Source organism: Primulina huaijiensis, chromosome 2 (assembly GCF_012295235.1).
Source record: "Primulina huaijiensis isolate GDHJ02 chromosome 2, ASM1229523v2, whole genome shotgun sequence".
Lineage (NCBI taxonomy): Eukaryota > Viridiplantae > Streptophyta > Magnoliopsida > Lamiales > Gesneriaceae > Primulina > Primulina huaijiensis.
Window position 1 is genome coordinate 28,639,154 of NC_133307.1, and position 20,041 is coordinate 28,659,194.

At 34.8% G+C, this 20,041-nt stretch overlaps 4 protein-coding genes and 1 long non-coding RNA gene across 9 annotated transcripts; 2 read left to right on the forward strand and 3 right to left on the reverse strand.

Annotated features, from left to right (window-relative positions):
* Positions 1–490: 490 nt before the first annotated feature.
* LOC140971341 (uncharacterized) lies at positions 491–2,681 on the forward strand. Its single transcript, XM_073433560.1, has 4 exons — positions 491–656; positions 746–871; positions 1,963–2,015; positions 2,098–2,681. The coding sequence occupies exons 2-4, from the start codon at positions 770–772 to the stop codon at positions 2,426–2,428; spliced, it is 486 nt and encodes a 161-aa protein (XP_073289661.1). The 5' UTR covers positions 491–656; positions 746–769; the 3' UTR covers positions 2,429–2,681.
* Positions 2,682–3,541: 860 nt separating this feature from the next.
* Positions 3,542–7,849, reverse strand: LOC140971342 (triphosphate tunnel metalloenzyme 3-like). 2 transcript variants are annotated; one of them, XM_073433562.1, is made up of 2 exons: positions 6,889–7,849; positions 3,542–3,771 (listed from the first exon to the last, which is right to left on the reverse strand). In XM_073433562.1, the coding sequence occupies exon 1, from the start codon at positions 7,519–7,521 to the stop codon at positions 6,916–6,918; it is 606 nt and encodes a 201-aa protein (XP_073289663.1). In that variant the 5' UTR covers positions 7,522–7,849; the 3' UTR covers positions 3,542–3,771; positions 6,889–6,915. The 2 variants fall into 2 exon arrangements, with proteins under 2 accessions (XP_073289663.1, XP_073289662.1); XM_073433561.1 differs by having other exon boundaries at positions 6,917–7,844.
* Positions 7,850–9,299: 1,450 nt separating this feature from the next.
* Positions 9,300–11,206, reverse strand: LOC140971343 (arogenate dehydrogenase 2, chloroplastic-like). The gene is made up of 2 exons (XM_073433563.1): positions 10,859–11,206; positions 9,300–10,738 (listed from the first exon to the last, which is right to left on the reverse strand). Exon 2 carries the CDS (start codon positions 10,687–10,689, stop codon positions 9,550–9,552), a length of 1,140 nt encoding a protein of 379 aa, XP_073289664.1. The 5' UTR covers positions 10,690–10,738; positions 10,859–11,206; the 3' UTR covers positions 9,300–9,549.
* Positions 11,207–12,862: 1,656 nt separating this feature from the next.
* On the forward strand, positions 12,863–14,444 carry LOC140971345 (uncharacterized). The gene is made up of 2 exons (XR_012174299.1): positions 12,863–12,952; positions 14,279–14,444. It is a non-coding gene; the product is annotated as an uncharacterized lncRNA (long non-coding RNA).
* Positions 14,445–16,249: 1,805 nt separating this feature from the next.
* On the reverse strand, positions 16,250–19,646 carry LOC140971344 (protein PLANT CADMIUM RESISTANCE 2-like). 4 transcript variants are annotated; one of them, XM_073433567.1, is made up of 8 exons: positions 19,465–19,646; positions 18,591–18,880; positions 18,387–18,472; positions 17,479–18,228; positions 17,305–17,376; positions 16,925–17,134; positions 16,605–16,714; positions 16,250–16,445 (listed from the first exon to the last, which is right to left on the reverse strand). In XM_073433567.1, exons 4-7 carry the CDS (start codon positions 17,810–17,812, stop codon positions 16,623–16,625), a joined length of 708 nt encoding a protein of 235 aa, XP_073289668.1. In that variant the 5' UTR covers positions 17,813–18,228; positions 18,387–18,472; positions 18,591–18,880; positions 19,465–19,646; the 3' UTR covers positions 16,250–16,445; positions 16,605–16,622. The 4 variants fall into 4 exon arrangements, with proteins under 4 accessions (XP_073289668.1, XP_073289666.1, XP_073289667.1 ...); XM_073433565.1 differs by having other exon boundaries at positions 17,479–18,472; XM_073433566.1 differs by having other exon boundaries at positions 17,479–18,486.
* Positions 19,647–20,041: the final 395 nt, after the last annotated feature.

The following is a 20,041-nucleotide window of genomic DNA, read 5'->3' on the forward strand; positions in this document are numbered from 1 at the left end:
AGACGAATTATTCAAAAAAATCGTTTAACTTTAACAATGGTGCGAAAAATTGAGCAGGTAAAAAAAATAAATGATCAAAACCCATAATCTCCATCCTGTATGAACTACGAGATCTCCCCAAGGCGCTTTTGACATCCAGATCTTGGACTATTTGTTTATATTTTGTAAGCATTATCATCGCGTAGTATCACACGATTTTTCACATGTTATTTTTAAAATATATCTGAAAACACATTATAAATAGATGTCACATTTTGTCTAAATTAGAAAGACGAAGGACCAAACTACAATTAGCTTTATTCATCAATGATTGCTCAAACCCTTCTATAGTTTCATTGGGGAGAAAATAATTGCCAATTATTCCATCTACAAGTTGATAAAGTTGCACCAAGTGCCACCAACCCAACGCACCCTTCATTTAATGCGAGAAATCTCAATAATTACAACGGCCCCCCCTTAAAGTGATGAAATATCATTGCACTCCCAATTGACAAAACCCTAGAGTCATCCCACAAAACCCTAGTCAAACGTATTATTTGCGACTTTCCTTAAATTCCTGTACTTTTATAGTTTTATTATTATTATTATTATTATCGACTTACTTTCGGACACCCAAATTCAACCCTAGCCAGAGAAGCAACTGCGACTCCTCCCTGGTTCGTCAGCCGTTTGTTTTCCTTCTCTTTCGTTCTTGAAACTTCACTTCTCTCCATTGTTCTTCAAGTTTTTTCAGTGCCTTTTTTAGGGGAAGTTTCTTTTATTTGGTTACATGGAGGTGGTGAGCTCTGACGTAGTATGCAGATTTGCTGAGGCTGCAGCGCTTCAAACTATCTTGGCTGCTCAAAAGTCCCTTGCTTGCCTTATTTTACTGGTACTCAAACCTTTTTTTTATTTAAAAGTTTGATTTGCATTTTTTTCTATTTGGATTTCGAATTTCGTGATTTGGGTTTCTGAGATTTTGCTTTAATTTTGAATTTTGAGCTTCTGTGGTGATGTTTCTTGTGTGATTCCCTTTTTCAGGATTTTTTGTATTCTCAGTATATGGAGTCCGAATCCTTTTTCTTTAGAGTTTGACTTGACTATTTAGTTTTGGTTTGATATGTGGCTAACCCCTTCTTTTGTTGTTTTTCGTCTGAGTTAAATTCGAAAGTGGGCTTGCTTGAGCCACAGCTGTAAATAACAGGAAAACTGTAACTCAAGATTTGTTTTTGTTTCGATTGAATTCGTCTCCAAATTTTTTTGTGTTTATGTTGCAGGATGTCTTTCCTTACGCCGGTTTATTCTAGAAATATATTTCATGCCACGTGTAATGCGTTTCTCGGGATTATTTCAGTCTCAATTTGGTTATTATTTCAAAAAGTAGATTATTTGCTGTCACATTCCAGTGACTAAAATATATGGAGTTTGAACACTTTTCTCAATGTTTACCACAAAACTCGTAAACATCACACCTCAGTTTCAGCGTTATGGCTTATCGGATTGAGTTTTTAGTCCCCTAGAAAACAGATTCAGGAGATGTGAATAGGAAAGGCTGGCCAATGTATAATTTGCGCCATTGGCTGCGCATTGGAAGGAAATTTGTTTTTTTTTTTGGGGTTTTCCTTGGATTTGGTACTCATTCGTAATTCACAGTTTACTTCAAAACCTTACTTTCTCATGCTTGCTTTGGAATTCAGTAATTCTTCTCGTGCTTCCTTTGGAATCAGTAATTCTTTCAAGTAAATATATGTTCATTTTGAAATATATGCTGATTAACAGTTTCCTAATATTCTCATCGAGTATTGTGTCTGTGTGGCCTCTAGTTACAGTTTGGATGTCTGTAGTTATCTTAAATCACACTGTTTACAGTTTTGTGTTTTAGGCATGGAGCTGAGGTAGTGAAATGAGTGAGAGTTTTACGCAATCGTCTACATTTTTTAATAAAACAATATAATTTCTTAATTAATTACATGATTTATATAGATGGGAGCTCTGTTGAACAACATTGATGGGCTACCTGACTTGACTGAGAAAAGGTAACATTTATTTTCTTCACTACAATATTTCTTACCAAAAAAAAGATAATATACAAAGTGAATAAATGTCGAGCATTGGCAGGTTCCCAATTGACGATCTTCATAGATTGGAAAAGCCCGGACCCGACAACAAAGATGCATCTGACACTGAGGATGATGATGAAGATGATGATGCTGATGAGCAGGATGATGATGATGATGCCGGTGACGAAGATTTCTCCGCCGGCGAAGAAGGTGGAGATGACGAGGAAGGAGATCCAGAAGACGAACCAGAAGCCAACGGTAATGGAGGTAGTGGTGATGATGATGAGGATGATGATGATAATGGGGATGGCGACGAGGATGGCGACGAGGATGAGGAAGATGAGGAGGAGGAGGAGGAGGATCAACCACCGGCTAAGAAGAGGAAGTGAACTAGCTGCAGATGATGTTTCTTTAGTTCCTTTTTGTTGATTGGCTGTGTAAGAGAATGAGGATAATTTAGCTCTCGTCTATTATATTTCAGTAGGAAATTGATCTTTCTAGTTTGGGTTAAACTGTGTTTTCTTATTTTATAGAATTTCATGTGCTCCCTTTTGTGGAGAAATGAGAATTCTGGATCTTATGTTAGATGTATGATTTTTAATGTCATATTTGTGTTTAGAAAAGCAAGTTGCCTGTTTGTTTGCTAGGTCACTCGTTTATTTCCATGGATTGTAGCCAGCAGGTAGAGACAAGGTATTTGTTTTGTTTATGCTTGAATGAGATTTTCAACACTGAATAATATAATTTAAGTTCTATCATTTATTTGCACCTCACCCATTACAATTTTTTTTTAAAAATAGGTAAATAAAATTGAATTAAACAGATACAAGTGTACAACTACACTGGGCATTCTTTGGCAAAATTCTTGATCCACCATGATCATGATTAGATGCTTACGATATGAAATAGTAAAACCGAAAAATTACCTATTGTAATTGACGTGAAGGCTGCTTAAATTTGTCAATTATTCCACAATTACTTGTGAACTTAGATATAAGCTTGTTGCATTAGTGACTAATGGGAAATCTAAGCCGACCTATTTCGACAAGTTTCAATACTACTCGATAAACGTAAAATAAGTCAATATGTAATATAAATACATTTCATGTTATCAATATTGACGTTACTGTTTTGTAGCATTTTTCCATGGCACTACTAATTCAACAATATCACTAATTATAGGGAAAAAACGAGCCCAGAAGGAAAAATTTAGCCTTACAGATAAAACGAATCTTCAAGGTTGCATATAATTTTACTTTATGATTGATTGTGAAAATAATATGATACCAAAAGCCATTATTTTTGGAAAAAAAAAAAAAAGATTACATGACACTGGTATAGGTATGTGTAAATCTAAAGTTAAGGTTTATATTAGACCAACTGTTAAGACAACTCAACCTGCTATCAAGTAGATGTCAACATGAAATTGAGAGGATTTCAATTTTTTCAAGAAAATGTGCAGCAAACTTCATTTATCTATTATTGAAAAAAAGAAGAAGAAATAAACTGGAATTTGCAGCAGTTTTATCAGGCATGATGTAAAATAGAGAAAATACATCAATAGAAGGCTGCCACAAGTACTCTTAGTCAATAGCGAATATATTAGAGTATAGATATCAACCATGAAAATGTAAAGGACAAGTATTGTTGCAGAACCAGTTGCGCGGAAGGAAAGTTCTTTTTCATCCCACCTTTGCTTCAACCATGGCTCGACGTCAACCGCTCGAAAATCCTGAATCATGAAATCAAAATGCCTCGTTTACTTGGTAAGAAAACACACTAGGAAATTAACATGCTTTCAAGCAAGGGACAAGAGGATGATTCTCAAATTAGTATTTTAAACCAGAAAACAACCATTCTAACCTTATTCATCTCGACACGGGAGATTTTCATATTTTTCCTTTCAATTATTGTTTAACAAAGAAGCCCTTACTTTATCACCCAATTAGTAAAGTCTTGCTCGCTTTCTCGTGGACTACCACATCAATCACGAATTCACGATTCCTGAACACAAGAACAGGTCCCATTGCTCCAAATATGACTCCCCCCACCTAACCCCAATAATAATAGATGTACAAGTTATTAACTAAAACTTCAATAGACCACATTAACCATGTCACGCCCCAGCCCCCAGGTCTGCGCTTGCGCAATTGCAGAATAGGCCACGTAAGAAACTACTTTGTATTCGTCCTCGTTTTATGGAAATGGTTGACTCAAGTTGCCATACGAGGTTATTGTAAACCCTTTTAAACATTTTAAACTTTCATTCCCTTCTTATTCCACTTATGTCCATCAGAAATAGCAAGTTATAAATTAAAAATAGGAAACATGGGCACATCATTAAAGAACAAGTATAATACACATTGATCTTGGTAGCTTATGAATATTTTCTACAATAAATTATCAAATAAATTTACTTGAATGTTCAAATTTAAATTTGAACGAAACATCATCTTAAGGTTAAACCCTGACTCTTACCATTTTTAGAGCATTTACTAAAAGCAAGCCTTGTCTAGTTCACTAGAAAAATAACTGATTGTTACCAACTTTTGGTACACGCAACATAAGTTAGGGAGCGAACAAAGAGTGCATTTACATCTTAGTGTTCGAGTTTATCTACACGGTTGCCCAATAAACTTAAATTTATAAACTAAAACTACTGGCACTTAAGTCAAAATTTAAAAAATGTAGCATAGGTACTTTCCTTCAATTCCACATGAACCATCATTTTTTCCCTGAAATTTTGATTCGGTCAAATATGTCATAAAACTCATTCGAAACCTCCCAAATCACTACCCATTTCAAACTAACTCACCCACACGCCGCCGCGAGCGTCTCCTCTCCGCAACCCTACTGCCGCAAACTCAGCAACCCATTTTTCATTTTTACCAAAGATACACATTTCCGGTCCAGAAATATACTATGAAGCAGGAATAAGACTGAGAATTTCAAGAATCAGTGCAGCAAATGAGGGAGGAAGTTCGTACCAGGAGATGTGGAAGAATTAACACACTAACCGACTAATTAGGGGCAAGCTGCTATGGACCCACTAAACTTAATTTCTATTTATTGCTTCTTCAAATCTACGACGCTTAAACCTTGAAGCTTTTCAATGCTTCTATTGAATTTGTACCACAAGTTTTTATGGTTCAAGGTGGATCTTCTAAGCATAAATGTTGCAATGATCTTCTGGCCAAAATCAATGAAATAAAAATTTAGAGTACCTATATGTATAGTACTCAAAATTACACAAATGTTTCGGGTACCCGAAATTTTGGGTCAGGTTCGGCAGTCAAAATGACTACCGTTACGACAAAACCCAAACCGACCCGATGCCCACCCCTAAGTAAATGTGACTCTTAAACTAATGCAATCAGTTAAATTTGAAGAATTGTAATACTAAACTTCGCCAATAGCATTTTCTGAACAAACACTTAAACACAAGGGGTCTATGGCCTACTCTGACCAGCAAATTACTTGTTAGGAAGCTTTCAGATTTTGTACATTTATAGTTTCTTTCATGCAAGTAACTAAGAACTCCAACGAAAAAAATCAGAGGAAAACATTGGAAGCCTTTAGCTTGTAGAAGAGCACTCTTTTAGAAAAAAAGTTGGAGCTTATACTGTTATTGAAGTGTTTTGGGTCAAGGACACTAAGAAAATTTCTAAACTTAAAACGGTTCAATGCTATGAGTCTTAAAAGACTATGATATATGATAAGGTTTGTTAGTAAGCACTGGGTGTTTCACAACTTGAATACTTGTTTCTGATAGAGTTGCTAAGTGATGATCATCATATCATCATATCCCCTTAATCCAGACTGTTGTATGTTATTACTTGAATGGCAACTTTGAGTTTCAATTCCAAAATACGAATTTACGATTCGAGTCTCAACTTGGCACCTTAATTAAGGAAAGACAGAGGTAACACAAGCCTATTTACCCTATGAATGCTTAGCTATACCAGCAACTAATGCATGAGTGGCCCCATCAATTGCAACGAGATATAAAACCCTTGGATATTCAGTTAATTGATAGAGCCAACATCATAAGCACATTCACTTTCTTGCATGTCAATGCTCACCATATTAATACATCGTGAAAGTCAAAACAGCATACTCGGAGAATGGCGAAACAAACATCAAATATAACTGAACTACGGTTGATACACTAAGTTGAGAAAGTACTAATAATGGATTGTTCACCAGATCACATGGTCGAATTCTGCAGCATGAAAAATCTTGAGAACCATTGTGATGTCGGATATATAAAATTTCAAAGTTGCGCATAATTTAAATGCTAAATCTTGTCTCAGGTTGCTTTCCAGATCCCTAGCAAGAACAAATCCATTTACACACCAACATCCATACACCGTTCAAGACATAAAACTAAGAACTCGAAACATCGAAACGATGAAACTATGAAAGACGTCCCATTCGGTAATGAGAAGCGCTTAGTTTTTCGTATACTTGCCATGAAGAAGGCCGAACCGACGAAAAGTATCAAAGAAACTCATCATAATTAACCAATAAAGACAATTACAAAATTTTAAAAATAAAAAGAACCTGTTGTTTTAACTTGAAAAAATCTTTTGACCAAAGGCTCCAATCAGACACAAAACAGATGCATTACCAAGATAGATGATCTATTATTAAAGAAGTTCACTGTATTATATGTAGATAAAGAACAACTGACAACTCAATAACAAGAAATCCGTTTTAGCAAGCATAGAGATAACATATATCACATACGTACTTAATAAAGAAACATGAATCACTTCAGATAATGACACTAAAATCTACGACGAAGATAACTAACCGCAAAACGAACATGAAAAGCAATTTAACATACTAGCCAACAGCCGATAAGAAATGCTTACTAGGTTGGCAACTTTCCAGCCCGGAAAATTGCAAACTTTGACATAGCCGAATCAGAGTACTCAATTCCATTTTCTTTAAAGAACTCCTCGATCATTACCTTAACTCTCTCAGGCTCCACGCTCTCGCACTCCACCTCGTACAAATCCCCGAATTCGTATTTAACCTCATCCACCTCCAATTTTACCTCATTCCACTCATACACATTTCTTACATTTCTAAACCCTCCCAAACCCACAAAACCAGATACGCCAAATTCTTCTTTTATTCTCCTCAGAACCCTTGAATCCACTTCCGTTAGCTTCCCAGGGTCCTCAAAGCAAGCTCTCCCTATGGCAGGGTCCACCTCCTCCTCGTCTTCCTCAACACGGCTCACGCCGTTGCTGATAATTGCTTTGGCCTTGAGGCAAATGAAGCATTTGGGGAGGTTAGTTTGCTCATGGAAGCGAAGACGGAGTATGGCTCGGCGTGAGATCAACTCAGAAGCCGAGCCGTCAAAGAATGTGTTGTGTTGATTATGGGTGATGACATGAAACGGAGAAAGTAACGAGAGAAGCTTCTGATAGGAGGCTTTGTTCGGTAATCGGAGCTTAACTTCAATCTCCATTATGTTTCTCAACAAAGACGCCTTATTGACTGAAAAAGAACCAATTTTTTGAAATGAAAACGACGACAAAATTACGGTGGTATATGATTTGTGGTGTCACGAGAGGCCGATGCGATGGGATTTGGAGGAGGGATCGAGGGAGGAGCGGTCGAAGTGGTGAAGTAGGGAGGAGGACGCGGTAGTGGCTGCAGAGGAGGATGAGGCGGCGGCTCGCTTGCGGGCTTCTTCGAGTTCCTCTTTGTCTTCAACTTTGACCTCTATTTTTGTCGGCTTCCTTCTAAGCATCTCGCCTGTTCGGTTGATCTCCAAACCCGAGAACCAATTTATAATCATGGGTTCGTATTTGGAATCAAATTTTCTCATTAATATATTTTCAAGAAATATGCCAAATTTCGATTTCAAAATTCAATTATAACAAATATCTTTTAGACTTAAAAAAATAAATAAATAAATAAAATCGTTTGGCTGACATAAATTCGACCATGCCCTTGAGATAATAAACTGTTGGATTTGTCTGTCGTTATTTTTAGGTTCTATTTTCCTTCAATTTTTTTTTACAACTCACACGGAGAGGGAGATCGAACTCGAAAAAACCGGCTATTCCGGCAAGAGGTGAGATTTATGGTGTGATAATAAAGTTTTTTCTCCCAAGTCAAGTGGGATTTTTGCAATCGACCAATCATTTGATCCAACGAGAAGTCATAATGAACCATTTAGCTAAATATTCAGCACAATGTTCATGACTCACATTCAGTTGACTTAATTTTTAAACCGAAGTCCATCGTCTATGGCACCGTTCAATCAATTGTTGTATCGATATGTTATTCAATCATTTAATTATCCAAATCAATACCAATAATTAAATGTTATTGTAATTTATTGTGAATTGTTAAAGATGAAAGTAATATGATCAACAATCAACAAAATATTATACCACAATGAGAAAATAAAGAGAGATTATATAAGTATGACCATAAATTTAGGACATATAATAACTAAATAAGAAATCGTCATCATAGTACATCTTATATCAATATGCTCGGTTTTCATATATCTATACACCGATTTATAGTAGAGTTAGCTGTGCCGTTTGTCGAATGGATGATATATTTATCGGCCTTTTCCCCAAAATATTATCGGAATTAATGATTTCGGGTTGTTGGAGTGTCTTAGTTCATCATGACACGATATTTAAATATGATACAAATCGGTTGAGAAGTGAGAAAACTTGTCAACATAAAAATTGTAGATATCATCAAAATTGAGTCTTAATCATGTATCTTAGTTTTCAACTGTTATATTTTTAAAATTGAGTCTTAATCATGTAACTTTAATTTTTAGTAGTTTTGGTTTTTTGCTTTGAAAATTTAGTCATTTTTCTCCTGACTGCTGCTACACACCATTGGACACATTATTATTATGCAAGAAAAGTATTAAGATTAAAAAAACGAACAAACAAAGTTAACAAAATATGATTGATGGATAAAGTAGGGGCCGAAATAACAAAGAATTGATCATAAATGATCAAAATTACAAATTTTGTTGAAATTATTACAAGATAACAGTGCGATGAAGCAAAAAGCGAAAATAAAAGTTTAATGGTATTGCATTTTCATGAATTTCTAACTAACATAGTTTATAGACTACTGTGTTAGTATGACTCATTCTATTGCAATAAAAAAAATTATTATTAGAACCACGTTTACACCTTATCGATAAAACTAAAGAGAGCACAAGAATGGGAAGAAACTTTGATGTAATCAACTAGTTGGAATAAATTTTTCTATAAAAAATTTCTTATTATTCAAATCCAATCCCCGATGAATGCCTCATTCGTTTATAAGACAGTAACATAAACAAGAGATTCCAAGTATCATTATTGACAGCAAAATAGGAGAAATATGCGTTAGTCATAATTTATTAAAAAAACATTCAAAAACTCCATCACATCAACTTAGGAATCGCTTTCACTACAGAAACTACGTTGAAAAGAGTAAGCAAACCTAGCGCCGGCACAGAATCGCCATCCTAACGGCTGTTGCTGCCGCCGTCGCCGTCGCCGCTTACACTCTCCGTTGGAGATGGCAACAACGAAGTCCCATTATTCTTGGGCAGTTTCGCCACCATCGGTTTCTGAGAACTGCCCTCCTCGGATTTCCCAAACAACTGCTTCCTCAGGACTTCATGTATGTGCCCAAACAACTCCTTCTTCAATGCCTCAAACGCCAAATCCAGTCTCTCTATCTGTTCCATTGCATTCTCGTTATACATAAACAGCCCATAGTACAAATCAAAACTATCACTAGAGGTATTTCCCACCAAATCCAACAAGGTTTCGTATCCTCTAGTGTTAATTGGAGTATCTTCCAGGTCCAACTTTTCAAGAATTCTCCCCATTGTATGAGTAATAAATTGCGATCCCGCGGCATACTTATCGTGCTCCGAGCACGACATCTCCTCCATTCTACACCCTTCTTTCTTGAAAATATTCAAGAAATTGTCAACCCTCCTTGATCTAGAATCTTCATCCCCAATTCTCACTTTATCAAACACAAACGGCAGATCCTTCCAGCTGTATTTCCCACTTTCGGGGCCAAACATGGGGTGTGTGCAGAGTATATCGAAGTGGGTGGGAAGAACCTGGAGGAAAATGTTTTTTGGAAATTCTTTCACAGACAAAACATCTACAAACAGAGTATTCCTTCGAAGCCGCTGCAGGGGCAACGATTTGAGCACTTGCTCAGTCGAAAGTATGGAAGTACACAGGAGAATCACATCAGGGTGATTCTCGCAGAGGTCGTGCACATCGGAGAAGTAAACAACGCCCATCGATTGCGCGATCGAGAAGTAACTGGATCGAGAATAGGCGTAGACCGTGTGACCCTGCCGAATGAACGTCTTCGCCAGGAATTGGCCGAAGTTGCCGAACCCAACTATGGCGATTCTGAGCTTGGTTGACTGGGTGAAGCAGGGGTTGAGTTGGGCTTCGTAATCGTACGGCTGGGCAGCATCGATTGCTCGGACTGTAAGGCAGCGGCGAGAATGGTGGTGCTGCGGAGGCGACAAGAACAGTAGCTGTTGGCGGCGAAGAGGTTGAAGGGAGGGCAGGGCGGCGGAATTGGCGGCGGCGGCGGCAGCTGTAGGGTTGAGTGAGGAAATCGAAATCATTTCCACTGGAATGATTGGATGTTTCCAGAAGCTTCAGTCAATGATGAATCTATGGATCAATTAATGAAATGAAAATCCTAGATTCAATGGTAGGGAATGTGTGTGTGTATATATATATATATTATATATATACATACATACTCTACACTGCTTTTAGTGTGTATTTCACCTCATTTAATAAGATTTTTATTAAGATTGCATTCCAAAAATGCTGACTGTCGTCTCAATTCCTCCGCCACCAACCCACTATTTTCATATCTATTGTAGCATTTCTTACGTTCTCCACCACCCGAAACCCATACCTTGTGCCCACCTTTCACCACTGCACCGCTATTTTTGTTCTCATTCTCCACCGGCTGCGGCCACCCTTCTTTCCAAATCTCCTGCTCACCGAACTCAGGCGCCACCATTTCTATCGACAAACTATCATTTTCGCCCCTCCAATTTGAGCCCAACTCAACCTTCTTTCACCATCTCTCCCAATCTACTCCCCATCCCCATACCCAACCTCAATAATTGCTCCTCTCCCAAATAATTTCCACGTTCAAGAGATTTTGAGGCCTCCAAATCTACCCAACTGCAGCCAGTGAGTCGTGCATACGAATATGGTTTTCGTCGCGAGAAATTTCTGTCACGTGGGGAGAAAGATTTTGAATAATTAGTTTTTGTTTTTCATGTTTCGTGGCATTAATAAAGAGAATAAAAAAAATTTAAAAAGCTGATGTTTGTCATTTTCCGGGTTTACCATATATATGTTAAAATTCTAATAAATTATATATATACTAATATAACAATATATTCTAAAAAAGAAAATAATTTGTATTTAATTCTATGTAGATAATAAATAATGTACCAATATAATTAGTTCTAAATTTGCTAAAAATTTATGCCAAAAAAGAAATATATAGTAATTAATACTATATATAATAATAATTTAGTAATTATTGGCTCAAAATTTGCAAACCGGTCCAAAATTTGTTAGGTTTACCATTGCTCAGGTTTACTATATATGTCAAAATTCCAATTACTTGTATATACATATATATAATAGCAGGGAGTCGATATTTACAATTCATTTTGTGCTAACTACACTTTACTTAATTGTGTAAAATATATATCAAATTTATTGACAAATGAAATACAAATAACAAAAAATAGAGTGTAAATATCAACTTATATAATAATAATATAACAATCTATGCTAGAAAGAAAATAAATTATATTTAATTATGTATATATAATAATGTACCACTATAATGTCTCTAAATTTGCTTCAAAATTTATGCTAAAAAAGAAATAGATAGTAATGAAGCTGATAATGTACCGCCAATAAAATTTATGCTAAAAATAAATATATATTAATTAATGCTATAGATAATAATAATGGAGTAATTCTTGCCTCAAATTTTGTTTGGTTTATCATTCCTATACCATACATATATATCAAAATTTCAATAAATGATAATATAATAATAATAATAATAACGTCATAATATAATTGATTCTAAATTTGCTTCGTGTACAAAATTCTGAAATTTAATGTCTTCAAATTTATGCTAAAAAAGATATCGATAGAAATAAATGAAACATATAATAATAATGTAGCAATTCTTGGCTCAAAATTTGCATCGGTTCAAATTTGGTTAGGTTTACCATTCTTCGGATTTACCATATATATGTCAAAATTCCAATAAATTATATTTATAACAATCTACCAATTTTTCCAATCAAAATTTGATTGGTTTGCAAGCAGTTAATTTCTTTTGTTCATGTATACATGAACATTAACATAAATGATGAAAACTTCAATCAAAATACACAAATGGCTATGTGAAATACATTCTTCAACCTGAGTGATGAAATAACGTTTGGTTCGTTTGTTACGACTTACAATCTACCTTCATATAAAAACAGAGGATCTGACATTTCTTTACATAACAAAAAAAAAATACACTTAAAAAACGATATGTGATGTTTTTTCTATGAAATAATAATAAAAATTTCAACGTGACATTCTTTTACATAACAAAAATAAAATGTACTTAAAAAACAATATGAGATTAATGTGTGGAACATGATGAGTTACTAGTATACATGCAGACATCAGATCCCTTGCATCCAACAATCAGAAAGCCGAGAAAAACAATTCGCCGTTCTAGCCTTGGATGCCCCCTTATTGTACCATTGCATTTGCAAAGCTTGCAAGTGTAAAATCCAACTCCCTTACAACTCTCACAAGGCCTTCCATATTTCTTCTGCAAAAGTGAACCTGTATGACAATATAGCAGCAAAAAAACATAACAAAAAACTCAGAATTTGATATGATGGGAAGACCAACATATCAAAACCCTCAGCGATTTTGATGCCCCATTAGAATATAGAATGAAAGTACTTTTAAAGGCAGTTCAAAAGCAAAAAGGTAGTTGGAGTATCTCTCCGTCCCAGCAGTTTCTGTCACGCCCCGAGCCTGAGCCCGAGCCCGAGTGACTGCACAATGAGTCCCTATAGCAACTACTTCGTATTCATCCTCACTTTACGAAAATGATTAACTCAAGTTGGGACAAGGGTATCACAATCATCCCTCCTTCAGAACGCGACGTCCTCGTCGCGGCCTGATTCCTCGATCCACGGCGCCGAGAATCTAGAGGTGGCTCCTACAAGTTCAAGAGGTGGCTCCCGTCATGTAGCACTTTGCCCCGCAGGTTCAAGAGCTGGCTCTCATGCACGTAGCACATTGCCCCACATAGCACTTATTTCCCGGTGTTCCATGCGCGTGACCGACTCTGATACCATTATGTCACGCCCCGAGCCGAGCCCGAATGACTGCACAATGGGTCCCTATAACAACTACTTCATATTCGTCTTCGCTTTACGAGAATGATTAACCTAAGTTGTTATAGAAGTCCATTGTAAGTCCATTATAAACTATTTTAAATATTTTAATTTTTAAGATGTGGGACAAGGATATCACAGTTTCAACCTTTCTACGCAAGGTGGTCTGTTCAGGCCATTTCCAACCCATAAATCTATTTGGGTGCAGAAACTGCACCAAATATAACATTTATCTCCAACCCATTTACTTCAAATATTATACTAAAAAGTATATTTTGGTGATTTTGGAGGATCGAGATCTAATTTAGGAGATTATTGATCATCTACCTTGTTTGTCATTTTTATGTTTTTATTCGCATTGTTATCTTTGTAATTTTCAATTATGTATTATCTTCGAATTTGTATTCCAATTATGTATTATCTTTGTATTTGTATTTCAATTGGGTATCGTAATTTTAATTTCAAAATTTTGCTGTTGGTTTTTCTGATATTTTATCAATTATATACATACGAGATTTAAAAATGTCAAAAATAATATAAAAAAACTAGAATTATTTTTATAAATTTTCTAATATAATTATAATTAAATTTTTTGCGTTTTAATTTATATCAACACGATTTAATTTTACTCATCAATTATATAATATTATTATTAAAAATATTTAATACATATTTATATTAATTAAAAAACATTAAAAAATTAAAAAAATAAAAAAGAAAGCCCTTTCTCTCCGTTGGAGGGAAAATCCTGCGCTAGGGTTGGAGAAGCCCTCAGAAAGGGAAGAGATCACAAAACCAATAGCAAAAGATCCACCAAGAACCGCAGCCGCAAAAGTAGCAAATACGCGCAAACCTTTAGACATTTGAAACAGCAACTCTTCTATATTTAGTTCAAAACAAATTTAACTGCAAATAAAATAAAACAGTGTCATAAGATTCAATAATGCCATAAGATACAATGAAACAGTAAAACTCACCCTGTTTCTTGATACCCATTTCTCAATTTCAAGTTCACTATAACATACCCTCGTTGGTCCTTTTTACAGCAACTCAAGGCAATCATGTTAATTAATAAGTGTAAATCACATATTCAGTGTTCCAGATTGTACTTGTTTGAAGCTTTAGAACATAGGGGAAAAAAAACACTAAATTGGACTCCTGTAAATCAACATGAACGAAGAGTCATTTGATCAACCAAGTACCAGGCATGGCTTCGATTGTTTCAAAAGGTCGAGCATGATGAATCATGAGCTTCAAACTAATATACGTACACCAACAGTTAACTGATGAAGTTGGGCTATGGCCGAGACCTCAAAAGGGCAGTAAAATCCATTGGTTTCCGACCAGGGGCGGAGGTACATGTAAAGCCCGGGTGGTCCAATTTTTTTTAAAAAAATTTATATGTAAATTCATGTATAATTTTGGATAAATTTGATATTAGCTCGGGTAGATCAATTAAAATATTAAAGGATGTTAGAATTTAAAATTATAGTTCGGGTAGCGCCAGATTCTTGGCTCCGCCACTGTTTCCGAGAATAAAAAAAGGAAATAAAATGCACTAAAGAAATGTATGTACCTTCAGCTTCAGCGTAGGATACCCCAGTACTTTACCGGAAATATACTACATGTTTGTATAAAAATGGTATGTGCGTGGGAAAATTATGAACATTTTAATACTTTGAATTGAAATTAATTAACTATAAATCTATAAATTTAACAAACTACCGAATTACATTATTAGTGTGTTAAAAAAATACAAATTACAAACGATAAACAACCAATATTACAAAACAACAACTAATAAATAATGTTTTTAAAAAAACAAGTAATAAATAACAAAATTATGAATATAAATAGATTTTTATTAATAAAGTAAACCGGATCCCAATATTCTAATTTCTAAAAAATAAGATCCAAAGTTGTCATTATATTGAAGTTCAGTTTCAAGCTTTTTTGCAAAAAAATTTTTTTGTTGAATTTTAGTATACTCAAGCATATTTGGATCAAATTTTGCGTTTGTGTTTTATTATTTATTTAATATCAAATGCTAATATTTTTTTCCTTCCAATTTATTTTTTTATTAAAAATAAAAAATTATCAAATAACTAATTCAAATTTTAATAAACAAATTATAAGATTTAATTATTATCGTGTTATCAAACTATAAATAATTATTAGAAAATAAAAATATTAATGTTGAAATAAAGAATAATATTATCATAATATTCTATAATTTTTACGTAACACCAATGTAGTGCAGTGAGTTGGAGATGACCTTACTAACATTGCAGTTCAAACATAAAACAGATTAAAAAGCTACGGAAATGAGTTGATTAACGAACCCAGGCTGAGATTTGACCAAAGAGGAGACCTTCAGTTTAATGAGAGGATTCTGGAGAATTGAATTATTAACAAAATAAAACATTTATAATTCATTAAATAATCCGAAATATGATCGATATTAATCAAAGGGCACCCAAGAAACCCAAATTCCTATCAAGACTATTAAATATCAATAAGTAAAATAATTAATAAGTCCAATCAACATTACTACAAACTACTAAGATATGATACTATGAATATCATATTTAGTATTCTAGCTTGTCGAGCGATGCATGTTTTTTTTTTTTTTTAACTAAATTGAATCGATCAATCCCATTGGACATTGGATTATTGACAATGATATTAAATACTGTTTTGCTCATTAATCTTATAAATTTATTATATATATTATGTTATATATACATTATGTATTTGTATATCTGCGGCCAAAACTTGTTTCTCTCTATATACAAAAAGAAATATATAATTAAGTTATGCGATTCCTCAAAATTTTTTCTTGCTGCTTCTTGATCATTGTGTTGCTAACTCCTTCCCCATTTATCTCCAACTGCAAAGCAAGCTGTGAAGGCCTTTCTGCATGCCTTCATCTCGTTTATTAGCCACACAATCAAACATGTTAGTCGTGAATTTATTTCGAATAATCTTGTGAATTTATGTTCGAGTTGGATTGATTATTCGCGTTCTAAGACAACGTCGTCAAAGAAATTAAAAATAAAAAATAATTAAGAATCCTAGCACACCTTGAACTCCTTGAACTTCTATGATGATCTTGTCATTGATGCAGGCTGTGGTGGTGTGATTTGGTAAATGGCAACTGCATTCTTTTGTCTCTCAACATTTTCAAACCATCCTTGCTCCATTTCACAAACAAACTAATTAGAAATATTTGATAACTCATAAAGTTACATCTTCTAGCTGTGTCGAGAACAAATTCATTACTATAATTTCATATATCAAATTAATTTTGTATGCTCATGCATATAATATATATTATTTAATTTATTTCGCTCTCGTGATTCGACTATAATATAAAAAGTATACAATTCGATCGAGAGTTTACCAAGACTAGGATCGAATCCCCGATGATCCAGCTCTCGATACTCTTGACATAAGGCGCAAGGCAAGCAGAATCCATGAGCAAGACAATCGTTCCAAGGGCTTCCCTTAATGTTGAATCTTGTTCTGATTATGGTACGATTGAAGCATGTGTATGCCCACATGCAATATGTCACCGAGAACAATCCAAGAATTACCAATGCTTCCCTTGTAGCTGCATTTTGAATATTGCAACATATATATACAGTACTGGCGATTATTAGAGAACAAAATGGAAGTGTCGTGCTTAAAAAAAAAAAAAACAATTCAAAATTGTCTCTTTTATACAATATATTTATATATGCATGTATATAAATGTCTTTATATCGTCTGTTTGTTTCTTACACGTAGTTCCCTCGGTTATGATCTCCACGATCTCAGAAGCCGTGATGCATGGACAGAACAACGTTTTGCAACCTCGTACGTACAAAAAGAAATTTAAGGGAACGAAAAAGAGAAAGGATTGGAAAAGCCTAAATGAGATGAATAATCATCCATAAATTCTTGATAGTGACTTACAAATTTTCAGGTCACCATGACATCCGAACAGACCGGTATTCCATTTCGATTCTTGGTGTCGTTTTGAATCAATTCCAACCGGAGTCGGTTGTATATAGAGGACACCGGTTGCCGGGATTGGTGGGTTGTGGCCATTATCCGGAGCTTCAAGAGAGAGTAACGACGGCGGAGGATGCCGGAGTTGAAAAAATTGGTAAGAAGGCATGGTTCGTTGGGAGGGGTTGAGAAAATGGGAATCGCAGGTTTTTTTTTGTGCCGGTCTTTTAATTGAATAAATGCACGTGTAAGAAAATGCATTTGCGTGATATACGTATTGATTTGAACGAGCACCCATTTTTTTTTATAAATAAAATAAATTAACTTTGTTTTAAATTATATGTTTAAATTTACGAAATTACTCCTACCATGCAAGTCGATTTTGATACTGTCCCGCGATTGTAAAGTAAAAATAATAACTCTCTTTCGAGTCATCTAAGAAAATAAATATTTAAACTTTTTTCATTTCTGAAAACTACTATGTGATATTTTTCTCTAAAAAAAATACTGATATTATTTTACATAACAATTATATAATGTACTTCAAAAACAAATTAATGAAATTAATGTTTGGAACATGATGATTTAGTAGTAATGCATACAAGCAGATTTCAGATCCCTTGCATCCTATAAACCGAAAGGTGAGAAAAACAATATCGACGTCCTAGCTAGCCTTGCATGCCACCTCCCTTGCAGTTGAGACAACGCTGAACCCTACGATAACAAGAAACGGAGAATAACAGTTGCTGCACTCTCATCGTCTCACATATTTGATCAAGATGAATACTCTTGAATCGGAAACCACTCAATTGAATCCATCAGAAGTTGGGCAAACACATGGATTTATAACCAAAGGATCATAGAGAGGAGACCATTTTATTGTAACATTGCTTTTGCAAAGCTTGCAAGTGTATAATCCCACTCCTTTACAACTCCCACAAAGCCTTCCATATTTCCTCTGCAAAAGTAAACCTGTATGACAATATAGCTTGGAAAGAAATGCAATACCTATTATTTTTGTTGAAGCTAAAATATATCACAATTGTCAAGCAGCAGCAAAAAAACATAACAAAAACCTCGGAATTTGCTACGATGGGAAGAGTAGCATATCAAAAACCTCAGCGATTTTGATACCCATTAGAATATAGAACGAAAGTCCTTCTAAAGGCAGTTCTAAAGGTAGTTGTAGTATCTCTCCAACCCAGCAGTTTCAACCTTTCTATGCAAGGTGGTTTGTTCAGAAACAGAAGAGGTCACAAAACCAACAGCAAACGATCCACCAAGAACCGCAAAAGTAGCTAACATGTGCAAACCTTTACACATTTGAAACTGCAACTATTCTGTATTTAGCTCAGAACAAATTTAACTGCAAATAAAATAAAACAGTGTCATAAGATTCAAGAATGCCACAAGATACAATTAAACAGCAAAGCTCATCCTGTTTCTTGATACCCTTTTCTCAATTTCGAGTTCAGTATAACGCACCGGAAGATCTCGTTGGTCTTTTTTACTGTAACTTAAGGCAATTATATTCATTTGTTTATTCCCCCGTTTGCAGTCCCTCATAAACATACATAGAGATACACGGGTTTGATTTCCACCAGTTTCTCAATTACACTTATTAATGCTCCAGAATCACTCTGCTGCTTACATTGAATAACATGTATTCATTATACAATCCATTTACTCAAGGAATTCTTACAGCAAGCGATATCCCACGAGGATTATTTTGTCTTCACGACGTGAAATCATGTCAAGAAAAAACTATGAAAGACTACAACAACTGATACTCTTACCGTAATGCAGAATCTCAGTATGATAAAGTACATTAGACAATTGTAGTCAATTCAGCTCAAACAAAAACTCAGTCAATTCACATAATAAAAAAAATTCAACCAAATCAAAACTCTGAACAGAAAAAGTGTGTGCAAGCAACACTAAATAACTCACTTTCACATGTAAAAATTCCACCTTTCCTTCGTTTTCATTTTCAATCAAGGATTCATTAGTACTTCCGATCAGGGCTGAAAAGATTTGCAAAGAATGAAGAAAGAGACGAGGGCAGAAGCTGCATCGGCTTGGAGGAGGTGGAAGACAAGATTTGGAACAAGGGGGTTTGTGGGCCAAAAAACATGGACCCAAATGAATGATAGTGAATTTGGGCCATAAATATAAAGTCCAATAGCCCAAGTGCTTTGATCCAAATAAATTTTTTTTTTTGAGTCGATCTTTTGTTCTAATCGAATCTCGAATTTGATCATTCATAATAAGTTTGAAACATTGATTCAAGATGAGCTACAAGTATGTGTGAGAGTCACTAACCAAACCGAATGTTTTAAACCCAATCAACCAAACTCGAATTTTCATAAAACTGACCCGACCGTTTTGTTTCTGAAAACCGAACAAGACAAAAACCGATTTAAAATTGGTTAATTCGAGCATTCTGCCAGTAATCGAAAGATTTTTTTTACTTTTTTTACAAAAAAAAGTAAAAAAGAATTTTTCGCAAATGAGCAAGAATGAGAAC

Coding starts and splice junctions, on each gene's coding strand:
- LOC140971341 (XM_073433560.1), top strand. CDS start 770: ATGGAGGTGGTGAGCTCTGACGTAGTATGCAGATTTGCTGAGGCTGCA. Junction 872..1,962: donor TTGCTTGCCTTATTTTACTG/GTACTCAAACCT, acceptor TGATTTATATAG/ATGGGAGCTCTGTTGAACAA. Junction 2,016..2,097: donor CCTGACTTGACTGAGAAAAG/GTAACATTTATT, acceptor GAGCATTGGCAG/GTTCCCAATTGACGATCTTC.
- LOC140971342 (XM_073433562.1), bottom strand. CDS start 7,521: ATGGAGATTGAAGTTAAGCTCCGATTACCGAACAAAGCCTCCTATCAG.
- LOC140971343 (XM_073433563.1), bottom strand. CDS start 10,689: ATGATTTCGATTTCCTCACTCAACCCTACAGCTGCCGCCGCCGCCGCC.
- LOC140971344 (XM_073433567.1), bottom strand. CDS start 17,812: ATGGGTGCTCGTTCAAATCAATACGTATATCACGCAAATGCATTTTCT. Junction 17,377..17,478: donor TCATGGTGACCTGAAAATTT/GTAAGTCACTAT, acceptor TGTACGTACGAG/GTTGCAAAACGTTGTTCTGT. Junction 16,715..16,924: donor GGGATTCGATCCTAGTCTTG/GTAAACTCTCGA, acceptor AAATGGAGCAAG/GATGGTTTGAAAATGTTGAG.